General features: G+C 40.4%; 1 protein-coding gene across 1 annotated transcript in view; it reads left to right on the top strand.

The window, feature by feature from the left end:
* The first annotated feature begins 638 nt into the window (after positions 1 to 638).
* The window catches only part of LOC132488033 (FERM and PDZ domain-containing protein 2-like), an 82,635-nt gene continuing 66,532 nt past the window's right edge, over positions 639 to 16,741 (top strand). The window contains exon 1 of the mRNA XM_060096043.1: positions 639 to 740. Coding sequence (XP_059952026.1) covers positions 639 to 740 — 102 coding nt within the window. The remainder of the gene's footprint in view (positions 741 to 16,741) is intronic.

Raw genomic sequence — 16,741 nt, forward strand, 5'->3', positions numbered from 1 at the left:
CCCACTTAGTCATTCATTGATTTACTCAGTCATTCAGCCTATGCGGAGGAAGGAGCTTCAAGTGGGAGTGTCCCCACACAGCCTGTGGAGAGGACAGGAGGTGAGAGGAGGGTGGTGCATCTTCAGATGCACCTTTCTAGATGCAGCCTTTCTAGAAAGGCTATGGAGGCAAGGGGAAGTGGTTGGAGATTAGTTTGGGGCAGGGGTGGGGTAGGGTGGGGTGGACCAGAGGTCCTGTAAGCCTTGGTCAGGAGTTTGGAACCTGAAATGATCCTATGGAGACTAGAAAGCTGCTGAAGATTTTAATGTGGAGGAGTAGCAGGGTCAGGTTTGTGTTTTAGGAAGAGGTCTCCACAGAATGGAGAATGGATTGGGGCAGTGGTAAGCAGAAACCATTTGGGAGAATATAGTTGTCATTTAGGCGGGAGATGCTGGTAGCTTAGGCCAGGCCTGTGCAGTGAAGCTGGGGAGAAATGGATGCATCTGAGAGAGGTTTTGGAGGTAATGATTAAGAGGATGGGGAGTTGAGGGACAGGAGAGAAGAGTGATGCTTGAAGGTTTGGCTTGAGTAGCTGGGTAGGCGGTCATGCCATTTGTTTGGATAGGGAGTTGGAGGAGGAGGCATTGGGGAGAAGACGATGTCAGTCTTGAACATCCGAGTGGGATTGTCTAGTAGGCAGCTGGGAGCACCAAAAAGGAGCTCAGGAGAGAAGTCTGAACTGGAGGCACGACTGGAAGTGGTGAGTTGACAGTTGGTAACTTTAAAGTATGTAGAGTGATTTGAGGAGAGGGGCCAGGGCAGGAAGGACCCTGAGGCCCACTGGCATTCGGTATTTCATATATTCATTGTTACACATAACGCCATGGCCAATCTGTTTGAGTACCTACATGTCAATTATATTCTTAGTGTAAATTCCCAGAAGAGGAATAACTTGCCAGGAGAGATGGACATCCCCTGGCTCCTGATAGGTATTGCCAGATTGCTTCATAAATCAGCAGTCTCAGGTCAGGTCTCTGGGAGAAACGGTTTCATTGCAACCTCACAAGCACTGAGTTTGCTCAACACTGAAGCCAACTTGATGGATGAAAAATGGGCCTCCTGACTGTTTCCATTTGAGTCTCCTTGATTACCTGTAGGGATAGACAGTGTTCTGTATGCTTTAATAATGAGTTGCAGTTTCTTTTACGATTTTTCTTAATCTCACTTCTGCTTGTCTATTGGTATTGGGAACCACAGATTTGTCTTTCTCTCTCTCTCTCTCTCTCTCTCTCTCTCTCGACAGAAATAGTCACTTTCAGCTTGACCTTCATCCCTTTTCCCAGCTCACTGTATTGCACTTTATAGATGTCACAGTGGGAAGCAGCTTCTGAACTCAAGAGCCTAGAAAGGGAAACTGGTGACTGAAACCCAGGCAAGGAGCTTGAGACTGTAGTTCTCTCCCTGAAACCACTTGGAATGTCTTGTGAGGAAAAACCCTCACTTCTTCAACCCTCTGCTGTTCTCAGATGTTTCTTTCCTATGCTAAAGCAAGGTCTCTTGGAACAGTTAAGCCTGGTAGAGATAGTTAAGGACCATTTCTTTTCCAGTAGTTATGTTTAATGATATGTTCTCGATGGATAAATTCAGCTGAAGGATGTAGCTTCACCCCTGGTGGAACATTTTGTGGGGTTTGTGATAGGGTGAGCCACCTCTCAACTTGCACGAGGTCGGGAGCCCACCAAAGTCCCTGCCCTGCCTGAGTCCCCTCTACCAGAGGTTGATCTCCTAGCTGTGGCTGCAAGATGAGAGGAGATTAAGGTCTCTGTAAAGAGGGGCCTTCCCAGGCTTGTCTGGCTCCTGGACCCCTCTGGAGGCAACAGACCTCGCCAGCTGGTATTCACAGATCATAGCCCCCAACACACTTACCTCTGTTTCACATTTCCCCTCTCCCACGGGGTGATGCAACCAGCAAAAGGAATGTACTCTTTGTCTTTGGTTGTCAGGGAGAAATGGTTGAGCTGAGATGTAAAGCCTCGTTCCATTTTACAGACCAAAGTGAATGTCTGGAGAACTAGGACCAGAAACCTGGCTTGTTAATGCCTACTCCAGGAACTTTAAGTTTCAATATTTATTTTGTTTTATATATTTTAAATTTAATTTCGTTGTATTTTACTATTTTATTTTATTTTATTTTAAAAGACTTTCCTTTTAGAGCACTCAGCATAATGCCCTTGAGATCCATTCAAGTTGTTGCAGGTATCAACAGTTGGCTTTTCATTGCTGAGCAGTATTCCACAGTATAGCTATACCACAATTTGTTTAACCATTTACCAGATGCAGGACATTTTGGTTGTTAACAGTTTTTTTTTCTCTGCAACTTCACTACCATTTGATATGATCGCTTTTTTTTCTCTTCTAATAGGTGGGTAGTGATATCTCCTTAGAGTCTTAATTTTCTTTCCTCTTGTGGCTAGTGATGTTGAACATTTTTTCATGTGCTTATTCACCATGTGTATAACTGCTTCAGTAAAATGTCTCTTCCTGTCTTTTGCCCAGTAAAGTTTCTTAAAAATAGACTTTATTTTCTAGTTTTAGGCTCACATAAACCTGAGCAGAAGGTGCAGAGATTTCCCATATGCTCCCTGCCCTGACTTATGTATAGGTTTCCCCATTATCAACATTCCCCACCACAGTGGTATATTTGTTACAACTGATCAACCTTCATTGACACATCATCACCCAAAGCCCATAGTTTACATTAGGAGTCACTTGGTGTTATACATTCCATAGGTTTGAAGAGATGTAAAATGACATGTATCCACCATTACAGTATCATACAGAATAGTTTCACCTCCCCAAACATCCTCTGTGGTCCACCTATTCATCCCACTCTCCTCCCTAACCCTTGGCAACCACTGATCTTTTTACTGTCTCCGTAGTTTTGCCTTTTCCAGAATGTCATATAGTTGGAATCATACTGTATGTAACCTTTTCAGATTGTTTTTTTTCCACTTAGTAATATGCATTTAAGTTTTCTCCATGTCTTTTAATGGTTTGATAGCTCGTGTCTACTTAGCCCTGAATAATATTCCAGTGTCTGGAAATACCACAGTTTATTTATCCACTCACCTACTGAAGGACATCTTGGTTGCTTTCAGGTTTTAGCAATTATAAATAAAGCTATCATAAACATTCGTGTGCAGGTTTTTGTATGAACATAAGTTTTAAACTCCTTTGGGTAAATACCAAGGACTACAATTGCTGGGTCGTATAGTAAGAGTATGTTTAGTTTTGCAAGAAATTGCCCAACTATCTTCCAAAGTAGCCGCACCATTTTCCATTCCCACCAGCAATGAATGAGAATTGCTGTTGCTCCACATCTTTGTCAGCATTTGGTGCTGTCAGTGTTCCGGATTTTGGTCATTCTAACATCATTCTGAACGCTCTGTTGTGACGCATGTACACATTAAGGATTGTTATGTCTTCTTGGAGTATTAACTCCTTTATTATTATGTAATGTCCTCTTAAATTCCTGGTATGATAATTTCAAGATCTCTGTCATATCTGAGCCTGGTTCTGTCACTTGCTTTATTTCTTCAGACTGTGTTTTTTCCTTGCTTTTATACATACTTATAATTTCTTGTTGAAACCCAGACATGATGTATTGGGTAATAATTGAGATACATAGGCCATTAGTGTGAGCACTTGTGTTTATCTGGCCAAAATTCACACTGTGTTTACTATTTACTGTAGCTGTAGGTGTCTGAGCCTTCAACTTCTTCTAATATCTTTGCTTTTGTCTCCCCTATTGTCTTTGGATGTCTCTAAAAACTCCTTCTTAAATAGAATCCTTGCAGTTCTTTTCACTGTCACCCTCTGTTATTATACAGGAGTCCTGTAGATGTGGTGGTGAGGTGTGGGGAAGAAGTTGTGTTCTATAATCCTATGATTAGGTCTCAGTCTCTTAGTAAGTCTGTTGTTCCCTTGGGCTGTGACCTTCACACATTCTCCTTAGCTTCCTTCTCCCTTGTGGTGAGACAGGAAGGCTAGAGGCACTGGATTTGGGTATTTCCCTTCCCTTCCCTTATCTTGGTTAGACTCTGGTAAAGTAGTTTCCCTTCATGGGGAGATCAGAATGCTCTTGGCTTATTTCAAAATGGTTATGTTTTTTCTTCCCCTGCTGGAAATCATGAGGGGATTTTCTCATATTTGCCACAAGAACCTGCTGGGACTCCTGGAGATAAAACTCATGAAATTGTGGGGTCCCTCTAAGACTGGGCCCTGCAGAATTTTTAACTGTTAAGCTAGTCTACCCTCAGCCTCTGCAGCTTGTCAGTTACCGTCTGTTTTCCTTCCTGGTACTGACTCCAGCCACTTACTTTTTTTCTAATTGTGAGAATGGGAGTGATGACTTCCAAACTCTTCACAGGCTGGAGTGGAAACTGGAAGTCTGCCTGTTGCATATTTTAAGACTTAATTCATGTAAATGCCATACCAAACTTTTTTTTTTTTAATGTAGTCCAATATATCACACGTCTTTCATGGATTTTGAATTTTTTTATCTTGCTTAAGAAGGCTTTCACCATTTCATTTATAAATAAAATAAACATTATTATATACTAAATCTCTCTCTCCCTCTCTCTTTCCTCCCCTCCTTTCTCTCTCTCTCTCTCCTATATAGATACATAATATATAGTACTTTAATTAATCCTAAATTTTGTGTGCAGTGTAAAGTAGGAATTTGAATTTATTTTTGCCAAGTGAACAACTATTGTCCCAATATCATTCATTAGTCAATGCTTTTTCCTCACTGATTTAAATTACTAAATTTTTTATTCAATTTGATCTATTTCTATTTTATATTCTATTTCATTAGTCTGTTCATATGCGAATACCACACTATTTTATTCATAGGGGTTTTATAATACGACTATTTTTTGTTTTAACACTGGGTAAAAAGTCTTTGCAGCTTCTTCATTTGCACTTGCAGCTTCACCAGAGAGCCTAGCATTGTGGAAAACATACCAGGTCTTGAAGCCACTAAACCAGCCATTGTGAATGTTAAAGGATAACAGACTTGAAATATTTTAGCTTTAATAAAAAGGTCTTTATATGTTGCCAAGGATTTTTCTTTAATTGTGGAGTTTTCCCCTGATGACTTCTGTGTTTGATCTTTGGTCTTTCCATTGCCTTTATTATTCTTACTTCTCATCTTCATTTAGATTTTTTTGAACTAGCAATCAATTGTTCCAGCTGGATAACTTTCTTTTATTTTTACACTGTCTCTAATTTGTACAGCAGTGTTGATGCCCTTGATTCAGTAGCTCAAGGGATGTCCCATGTTCTTCCATTTTTAAAAAATGCTTTAGAATTTCATGCTTTTCTTTCATTGTTAAAACTTGTCTTCTCTTACACTAGCCAGAATAAATTATGTCACAGCATGGTTCTGTGGCACTTTCAAACCACTTTGCATACTTAATATTTGGAATCCAACATTTAGCTAATGATGCACAAAGATCAGAGAAAATTTCAAGACGGAATACTTCCAAAGCAGAGTAAAAGAACACACTGAGTGGGGATAAAGTACAGGAAATGAATGGGGAAATGAGTTCCGTAGCCTATTGGCTTGCTGAATTCAGCTCTGTTACTTGGTGTTCATTTGTTACTACCTGGTGCAAAACATCTCTGTTCTAGGAAGAAGACTAATTAAGTGTTTACCAACGTTATTTCCATATTATATTGACTTTATTTCCCCTATTTACCTATCATGTAATTTTTATAACAGAAACATGTTTGTTGATCATAGATTTATTAAAAAATATGTCAATGTTATTGTTCATCTTCAGTATCCTAATTATTTTATCTGAATAATTAAGTTCTAAGAAAAATATGTTATCATCTCTTCCTATGATGGTCAGTTTGTAAATTTCTCCTTGTAACTATGTCAGTTTTTTCTTTATAGACTTTATGGTTGTATTTTTGGTGCATTTAAGTTTATGATTTTTTTTTTTTTTCTTTTTTTGCAGTACGCGGGCCTCTCACTCTTGTGGCCTCTCCCGTTGCAGAGCACAGGCTCTGGACGTGCAGGCTCAGCGGCCATGGCTCACGGGCCTAGCCGCTCCACGGCATGTGGGATCTTCCCGGACCGGGGCACGAACCCGTGTCCCCTGCATCGGCAGGCGGACTCTCAACCACTGCGCCACCAGGGAAGCCCTGGTATTTTTTTTTTTTTTTTTGAGGATTTTCTTGGTCATTATTTTGACAAAAATTTAACTTTTGTCTTTTATTAATATTGCTATGCTAGCTTTTTTTTTCTGGTTAGTGCTTCCGTATCACTCCTATCTTTAATTCTGTCTTTTCAATTTTTCTGTTATTCTGTTTTAGATGGCTTCTTTTAAACAACTCTAGCAGGATTTTCTTTTTCCTCTAATATGATGAACTCAGCTTTTTAAAAAAGCTTGTTATTGACATTAAAGATACATAAAGTAGTGCTTCCCTGGTGGCACAGCAGTTGAGAGTCCTCCTGCCGACGCAGGGGATACGGGTTCGTGCCCCGGTCCGGGAAGATCCCACATGCCGCGGAGCGGCTGGGCCCGTGAGCCATGGCCGCTGAGCCTGCGCGTCTGGAGCCTGTGCTCCGCAATGGGAGAGGCCACAGCAGTGAGAGGCCCCCGTACCGCAAAAAAAAAAAAAAAAAAGAAAGATACATAAAGTACACAAATCATAAGTGCACATCTTGATGAATTTTCACAAACTGAACACACCTGCATAACCAGTACCCAGATCAATAAACAGAATATTACCAGCACGACAGAAGCCTTACTTGTACCCTCTCCACCACTCTCCCTTGACTAAAGGTAACCTCTACCCTGACTTCTAACAGGAAAGGTTAGTTTTACCTCTTTTTTTTTTTTAATCTATATAGATTGAATCAAACAGAATATACTCTTGTTCATGGCTTATTTTGCTCACTATTCTATTTATCAGATGCATTTAGTTGTAGTTTGTTCTGTCTCATTGCTGTAGAGTATTTTAAATTTATTTATCTGTCCTACTGTTTATAGGCATTTGAGTAGTTTCCAGTTTGGTGATACTATGAATAGTGTTGCTATGTCCATTCACTACTTGCCTTTTGTGGACATGTATATATGAAGAGTAGAAATTTGGGGTCATGGAGTAGGCATATGCTTAGCTTTTGTGGATACTGCCAGGTAGTTTTTTAAAGTTGTTGTACTAATTTACACTTCTGCCAATGAGATATGAGAGTTCCAGTTATTCTACATCTTCACCAGCTTGTGGTACTTTATGTCTTTTTCATTTTAGTCCTTCTGAGGGGTGTATAATGGTATCTCATTGTGATTCTAATTGGAATTCCCAGATGATTGATAAAGTTGAGCACATTTTTTATATGTTTGTTGGCCACTTGAGTATTCTTTTTTGTGATGTGCTTGTTCAAGTTTTTGTGCATTTTTTCCTATTGCATCTGTTCTTTTAAAATTGATTTGTGGTAGTTTTAAAAATATTGATACATTCTAGATAAAAGTTCTTTTTTTGATATATGTATTCCAGATATCATCTCCCCCTCTGGGTTATCATTTTACTCTTTAACGGTAATGGTGTCTTTTGCTAAACAGATTAAATCCAGCCTTTTAGTGGGTACATTTAATCTTTTTACATTTATTGATTTCTGATATATTATTAATGTGTTTGGTCTTATTTTGTGTGATTTATTTATCATTATTTTTCTTTGTTTTTCCTTTTTCTACTTTCTGTTGGATTAATAAACTTTTCAGTATTCTTTTTATAATCTGCTGATTTGGAAACTATAGATTGGATTTCTACGTTTTTTTTTTTTTTGGCCACACCAAGCAGCTTGTAGTATCTTAGTTGCCAACCAGGCATTGAACCCTGGCCACTGCAGTGAAAGCACCGAGTCTTAACCACTGGACTGCCAGGGAATTCTCTGGATTTCTACCTTTGAGATGAGGACCCTAAAATTTTTTGGCCTATATGCTACTGTTAAGATATAATTTCCAAGACTAGTGTAATTGCTTTATAGATAATCTATCTTTATGAATGATAACATATAGACTTTCTCTTTGTCTTTGATGTTGTGTGGTGTTACTGCAGTGTGTCTAGGTGTGAATTTATTTTGATTTATCCTGTTCATTACTTGAATGTACTTTGTACCTAAGGACTCCCATTTCTTTAACTATGGACAACCCTCAGCAATTCATTTATTTCTTCAAATCCTCCTTCTCTCTTCTCCCTCCATTCTCTTCTGGAACTTACACTAAAAGGATGTTGGAGCCTTTCAGTTGTACCATCTACCCTGCTGCCAGAGTGATCTTTCACAAGTATGAATTCTATCAGTTGGTCACATGCTTGCAACTCTCTGTGCTGGACATTTTCCTAACCACCCTCTTGGCTTTCCAGCTCTTCCATTGCTTATACAATCAATTTTTTGTATTAACATTTTTCCTTTTGAAAAACCTAATTTCTGTTATCCTGGATGAACCCTGACAGATGTACTCTTCATTAATTTACCATTTTGTTCAGAAAAATTCCAAATGCCTTACCATGGCCTGAACACTTCTCTATGATGTGACCTTTGATAACTTCCTCAATCTCATCTTGTTCCATTCTACCTCTCCTTCATTGTACACCAGCCATATTAGCCTTCTGTACAGAAAGGACAACATAGCAGGGCTGATTGCTATTCTTTGAAAAGCCTGCTTAAAAGGTTGGCCCTTGGCTGATGTCTGGGAGTTTGGTTTTCGGGAGAGTCTCCATCACCCTAACTGATAAGAGTCATTATCTGTGCCTAGATGGTGCAAATAATATGGTTTATGCTGAATATATACTTTCCTTCTGGGACTCTGAAATTTTGGTACATACTAGGCAGAGGGTGCATATGTGGTCAGCCCCCAATAAAAACGCTGGGTAATGAGCTTTCCTGGTAGACAGTACTTCACTTATGTTGTTACAACTCATTGTTGGGGGAATTGATAAGCACATCCTCTGTAACTTGACTGGAAGAGGACTCTGGAAACCTGTGCCTTGTTTTCCCAGGATTTGCCATACCTACCTTTTGTTCTTCCTGATTTTGCTTTGTATTCTTTCTCTGTATTAAATAATAACATGACTAGGACTATAAACTGAGTCTTTTGAGTCCTCCTAGTGAATCATGGAACCTGGGGGCGGTCTTGGGAACATCACCCAACACACACGTTATAGATCTGTGGAGGAACGAGACATTGTGTAGCATGTTTTTTTTTTTTTTTTTTTTTTTTTTGCCGCACAGCATGTGGGATCTTAGTTCCCCCACCAGGGATGGAATCCATGTCCCCTGCATTGAAAGCATGGAGTCCTAACCACTGGACCACCAGGGAAGTCCCTTGCATAGTATTTCAAAGTCCATTTGTTAGAATCCCTTATATTATTTCCAAAAGTAAATTTCACAAAGACAAAACCTTTAATATACATTTTTACCTTTAAGAGTATCTTTGTGTATATATTTTAATAGATATTCAGGCAGTGTAAAATGCAAAGAAGCCTTACAGTTATAGTGAATTAGTTTTTACAGGACTGGACACACCTAACTTCCTATTGCAAACATTGTTGTCATTTTTGGGTGATACAAACATGCTTCTCTATGGCAAGCCTTCTAACAACTGTGATATATGTTTCCAAACACACAGTTTCAAGGTTACAAGTCAGAGATAGTAGACTAACTATTAAGCAAATAAACAAAAACTTAGTCAGAACCTCCATTTTAATAAGCTATAGTATAAATATAAATTTAACTTAAATTTTACAATACCTCATAGGTAAATCACTAATCTCCCCCCTAATCTTTCCAACCCTGAGCTTTCAAACATTGGGTCAATAATTTCTTTACTTGAAGTCTTTCATTAAGCACCATTGACACTGTTAGGATTTCAACAGAAATTTTTAGTAAGGTTGAATCAAGGTATTATAATCCCCTCCCCCACAGTTCCTCAAATTCACCCATTCATTACTGCCATAAGCCTTTTTTTTTTTTAAAGGTGGATTATCTGAAGCCATTCTCTCTCTGCTCCTTCCACAAGGAAGAGTTCTACTTTAAAAAAAAATTTATTTTATTTTATTTATTTTTGGCTGCGTTGGGTCTTTGTTGCGGTGCATGGGCTTCTCACTGCCGTGGCTTCTCTTGTTGCAGAGCAGGGGCTTTAGGCGCATGGGCTTCAGTAATTGTGGCACCTGGGCTCAATAGTTGTGGCTCGTGGGCTCTAGAGCGCAGGCTCAGTAGTTGTGGTGCACGAGCTTAGCTGCTCTGTGGCATGTGGGATCTCCCCGGACCAGGGCTCAAACCTGTGTTCCCTGCATTGGCCGGCAGATTCTTAACCACTGTGCCACTAGGGGAGCCCACAAGGGCTGAATTTAAACATGGCTTGATTATGGTCACATGGGGTCTTCTTGCTCTCTTGGCTTTTCACTTTGCATGGCAGTGAATATTCCCTGAGAAGCACGGGCCTGTTGGGACAGGGGTGGGGTATTTGAGTATTCTCAGACACTTGTGGAAAATTAAAGAACTATGGAGAGGAGGTGGATAAAATAGATACAGGAGATAGATAAGAAAGTGAAAAGAGAGTATAGAGTTTTAACAGTATAACTTGGATGATAAAGCACTTAATTATAATCATAATGAGCCAGTGATGCATCCAACTGATGCAACTCAGGCAAGTAAACATCATGAAAAAGTGTTCATTCCCAGTTGTAAGGGGTAGTGTTGTAGAATAGAAAAGTCCCAAAGCTAAAAGTTCAGCCAGTTAATCTGCAAAACCTTGGACCCAGATCCAGAATCTCTGTCTGTAACTAATCTATAAACTAAATATTTAGACCCAGTAGCCTCCACTAGAGAAGTAAACCAAAAGTTTGGGAAGACGAAGGCAGAAAGCATTAATAATTGTAATGTTCCTTTAGAGATAACCCTTGTAATCATGAAGAAATATGTTTAAGATATTTGAAATATTTAAGAAAATATGACATATTAGAGAACACTCAACATACTTGACTTAATGATTTAATGTGAAATTATATGAATGTAATTAGTTAAGTTTATAAACAGTGTTTATGGGTGGAAGTTAAAGGGAGACACATACAATTCAAAAATAGTCAACTGTTCTTTGATGATTAGAATTTGAAATTATAAACACAATATTAATTGCATCAGCACCAAACAATTATGAAATGTTTAAGAGAAACTGATTTATTTGCTATTCTACTTTTATTCATTATACTGATAGGAGTTGTGTGTATATATATATATATATATATATATATAAGAAGACTTGTTAATTTGCTTTGGCCTAATTAAAAGTATTAAAGTTTAAAATGCAGTTCAAATATTCAAGAGAATTTAATTAACTAATTTTGAAAATGGAGTTAATTTTTTAGGAGTATTTAATATGTTAATATGTTTAATATGTTAATCATAGGTATGATGGTTAGTTTGTGATATGTCAACTTCGCTAGGTTATAGTACCCAGTTATTCAATCAAACACTAATCTGGGTGTTGCTGTTAAAGTGTTTTGTAGATGTGGTACTCAAATCCATCCTGTGGTTATTTACCCAGTTTTGGAATGTATAACTGGAATAGGTATACTCAGCAATTGGCAGAATGCTAACTTGCCTCTCTGACCTATGGTATGAGGGCTATCACTGTGGGAAAGGCCAAGTGGAAGCCACTAGAATATAGTAAACCCAAAGCAATACTGCATTCCTGGAAGGATTACAAAGATTAGAGCCACCATCAGGAACTTGAAAGATGCAGGGATGGTGATTTGTATCATGGCCTCATTCAATTCTCCTATTTGACCTGTGCAGAATACAGATGGATCTTGGAGAATGACAGTAGATTATTACAAACTTAATATAGGTGTAACTCCTGTCATGCCAGATGTGGTTTCATTGCTTGAGCAAATTAACACATCCCCTGGTACCTGGTATACAGCTATTGATCTGGCAAATGCCTTTTTCTCCATATAGGGCCCACCAGAAGCAGTTTGCTTTCCACTGTCAAGGCCAGAAATACACCTTCAGTGTCCTTCCTTAGGGGCATATTAACTCTCCAGCCCTATGTCATAATTTAGTTTGCAGGGATCTTGACCACCTTTCCCTTCCACAAGTTATCATATTTGTCCGTTACATTGATTGCATTATGCTGATTAGAACTGATGAGTGAGAAGTAGCGACTAACCTAGACTTATTGATAAGACATTTGCATGTCAGAGAGTGGGAATTTAATCTCCCCCAAATTCAAGGGCCTTCCACCTCAGTGAAATTTCTAGGGGTCCAGTGGTATGGAACAAGTTGAAGTAGTCCATCTAAGGTGAAGGATAAGTTGCTGCATCTGGCCTCTCCTACAAATAAAAAAAAGGCACAATGCTTAGTGGGGCTCTTTGGATTTTGAAGGAAACATATTCCTCATTTGGTTGTGTTACTCCAGCCAATTTACTGAAGTTCCTGAAAATCTGCTAATTATGAGTAGGGCCCAGAACAAGAGAAGGTTCTGCAACAGAGCTGCTCTGACGCTTGGCCCAGATGACCCAACAGATCAAATGGTGCTTGAAGTGTCTGTGGCAGATAAAGATGTTTGGAGTTTTGTCAGGCGCCTGTGAGTGAATCACAGTGCAGACCCTTCAGACCTTTAGGATTTTGGAGCAAAGCCCTGCCATCATCTGAGGATAGCTACTCTCTTGATGAACATCTTTTGACCTGTACTAGACCTTAGTAGAGGCTGAACACTTAACTATGAGCCACCAAGTTACCATATGACCTGAGCTGCCCATCATGAGCTGGGTGCAGTCTGACCCACCAAGCCATAAAGTTAGGTGTGCACAGGAAGTGGTATACGTGATATCTGGCTCAGCAGCCCCTGAAGGCACAAGTAGTTTACATGAGGCCAGGGTCCCCTCTCCTGCTACACTGCTTGCTTCCTCTCAGCCTGCACCTGTGACCTCATGATGAGTTCCCTGTGATCAGTTAACTGAGGAAGAACTGGGACCTGGTTCACAGATGGTTCTGCATGATATGCTGGCACCACCCCAAAGTGGAACAGCTACAGTGCTGCAGCCCCTCTCTGGGACAACCCAGGAGGACAGTGGTGAAGGGAAATCCTCCCAGTGGGCAGAAGTTCTAGCTGTGTACCTGGTTGTTGACTTTTCTTGGAAAGAGAAATGGCCAGAGGTCAAATCTATACCGATTCATGGGCTGTGGCCAATAACTTAGCTGGCTGGCCAAGGACTTGGAAGGAATATGATTAAAAATTTGGTCACAAGGAAGTCTGGGAAGAGGTATGTGAATAATCCTCTCTGACTGTGCGAATTACTACTGGTTCTCTGGAGAACACCCTGACAGTTAATATTATGAATTAGTTGAACATTAATCAAATATCTTGTCAAGTGGTTCTTTTTTTATATCAATCACTAGATGAACGGAGCATAATACTGAATTTAAGGTTTAAGAAAGAGCAGCTTTTAAAATTCACAACATTAATAAATTGAATACTAATTTAAACACACATAGCTTTAATTAATCTCGTTAGGTTACAACTCCTCCCTTCCCCTCATTTAGAACCTTAAATGGCACTGACTAGACATGTGACTTTTGTGACCTTTTGTCAGTTAAACTCTCAGTTTCCTCATCTGGAAATGGGGATCATTTTGCTTTGCCTATTTTGAAACATTTTTATGGGAATCACACAATTTTATGAAAACTCTAAGCTATAAAGGGCTTGTCTCCTTAGAAGGCATTGCTTTAAAGTAAAATTTAAGTCATTATCTTAAAGTAAGTAAAATTGGTACCCTCTGAGTACAGATTGCATTATAACTGGCCCTGAGGCCTTAAAAAGGGGTGAAACAGTGCTTTCCAAAGGACAAGCAGGACCAAAGAATACAGCTGGAATGCAAGCTGCATTAATGACATTGAATTATGTTTTTGACATTTTACTTTAATTCTTCAGATTATGTCAAGAAGAGAGTCTGTTCAGAGCCAAAGCCCTTTCACATTTCTTGAAAGAATTGCTCCTTTCACAGTGAAAGATCAGGCCTTGGGCTCAGAGCATTTGGAAGGCAATATTATCTGTCAAGAATTCAATGATTAAAAAATTAGTTATAATTACCTTCTATTTATGTCCAATAATACTGATTTTTCACTCACTATAAGTATATTATAGTTTCCTCTTTAAAGAAATGTACTTAAATAAAAAAAACTTACCTCATTAGCACAGATAATATAGGAAAGTGGTAAATAATTGCGAAAATGGTATGTAAGAATGGAAGGTGGGAGTAACACTACTTTAAAATGCTCTAAATATTTTTCTGGACGCTAGTATCTACTCTCTTATCTAGAAATGCAAGATTCCACCTTGGGGTACTAAAGAAAGGTAGGCTATCTGCTAGTTGCCCTTTTTCCATTAGTTTGTTCTGTTTCTCACAGCTGTCTTGTAAGGTAGGAAGTATCATTTCCGTTTAGAGATGAGGGAAACGATTTTGAGTTTACTTGTTCAAGGTCATGCTATGCCGGTTCTGCAGCCAGTATTTAAATCAGGGTCGGGGGCAGGGACTGTGTGGAGAATGTCACTTGAGGTCAGGTTCCAAGGAGCTCACTGTGGGAGAGTTCTGGAAGGTACGAGCCCTGTCCTTTACCTCTTTAAACAGAGCCCAGATGAGGCAGAAGCTGCCTTTTCCTCCTGGGGGTAAGGATGCCATTTGCCTTCTGCAAAGTTTTGCTCAGATTTTGGCCTGAGTGCAGATGGATGGTTTTTAATGAATGTCCAAAGGGAGAGGAGACACATGGAACAAAAGGAGGAGAGAAACAAGGATCATTCTGAAAGCTTTGATTCTTTGGGAGCCCCACATCCTTCTCTGGTCCCTCCCCAGGGTGTCTATTTTGGGGACATTGAGATATTTTAGGCATTTTTTGAAGGTTGAAAATGGGAAGTTTATAGAGGCTCAATCCTGGCAGACAGATGGAAACAATTAACACCATAGCTTAAAAATCTCATACTTGGAAGCTGCTCAGCAGCCCTGATGCTTAAAATCCCTCTCTGGGTGGTTGGAGCAGAGATGGAAAGAGGAGGTAAATAAGATGAGTTCAGCACGTTTTATATACCGAGCACTTTGATATAATCTTCCCAACAGTTCCATGAGGGAACTGCCATGATTAACCTTATTTTCCAGATGACAAAACTGAGGCTCGGAGAGGTTATGCATATGCTCTGTGCCCAAGCTCACAGCCTGTTATCCTGGCTGGGGACTCAACCTCCCAAAGTTCATGTCTTTTTTTTAGCTAACAGGTAGAGAGTGTTGCATGAAAAAGTCTATGGCAGGCTGAATAATGCCTCCTTCCACCTGCACACCCCCAAAGATATCCACATCTTGGTCTGTGGAACCTGTGACTATTACCTTATATGGCAAAAAAGACTCTGCAGATGTGGTGAAGTTGAAGGGTCTTGAGATGGGGAGATTATGCTGGATTATCCAGGTGGGCCCTAATCCCAAGTGTCCTTGTAAGAAGCAGGCAGAGGGCGATTTAAAACAGACCGAAGAGGAGAAGGTGAGGTGACTACAGAGGCAGAGATTGGAGTGATGTGGCCACAAGCCAAGGAGTGGTGGCAGCCACAGACACTGGAAGAGACAAGGAGCAGGTTCTCCCTTAGAGCCTCTGGAGGGAGTGTGGCCCTGCTGCCACTGATCTCAGCCCTGAGAGACTGTTTTCTCTGCGATAATAGTTTCTACAAACCAACAACTTTGTGGTAACTTGTTACTGCAGCCACAAGACACTATTACAGGGTTGTAATAGAATCGTAAGGGACAGCATTTCAGGGACGGTGAGAGGGAGAAAGAATACTGAGAAAGTTAGGGGAACCAGGAATCTGAAGTAACACGGAGGGTTTCAAGGAGGGAGTGGTCAACCACTGGCCTGTCCCAAGGAGACCAGAGGCTGTGCATCATCCCCACCATACAGGTCTCCTCTGCTGCCCTTGCTTCCACCTTTATGCCCTCTCTTCCTAGGCAGTGGGCCCTTGAACTCCTGAGCTAAGAAGGGTCTTTGAAGCTCCAGAGACCTTGGCCCAAGTTCTGTCCCAATGCAGGAGTGTCTCCTAGGGCATTGCAGAGGGTTGTAAATCACACTAACTATACTTCGTTTAAGGCCAGAGATCATCACTGGTGCCTTGGTGGAGGGTGAGCACTTTACAAACACTGTAAAATATCACCGCAACAAATGCACAAGAAGCCAGCACTTTACAAATACTGTAAAATATCACTGCAACAAATGCACAAGGCACACCCTCCCTCGGGTAGGTGGCTTGATCCACCAGCTGGCACTCGGTGACTGTCACTCATCAGATGTCTAGGTGAATTAGACATGGTTCTTCCTGAGGGGGCGGGGTGGGGGCAGATGTGAGCCTTGTCTTTGAGAAAAGCCATCTCCAGGTACAGAATTGCTGAAATTAGATAAGGTGTTAGACTCCAGCCCTCAGGCATCGTAATCCCCTCTCTGCTCTGGTCCATACTCAGCAGCGTGGCTGTGTCAGTAAGGCTTCTGCCTGGCATCACACAGCGTGCCATCACACAACGTGACTTCACACAGCGTGGCTTCACACAGCGTGGGTTGCATTTATGCTGCAAGCTAGCAGGTAGGCCAAGTTTCCTACTGCTCTGAGGCAAACACGCAAACACCTCTCCTTGGCCAGAGAGGCTGGGTAGAAGTGC

The sequence above is a fragment of the Mesoplodon densirostris genome, chromosome 1 (genome assembly GCF_025265405.1).
Source record: "Mesoplodon densirostris isolate mMesDen1 chromosome 1, mMesDen1 primary haplotype, whole genome shotgun sequence".
In the NCBI taxonomy this organism is placed as follows: Eukaryota; Metazoa; Chordata; class Mammalia; order Artiodactyla; family Ziphiidae; genus Mesoplodon; species Mesoplodon densirostris.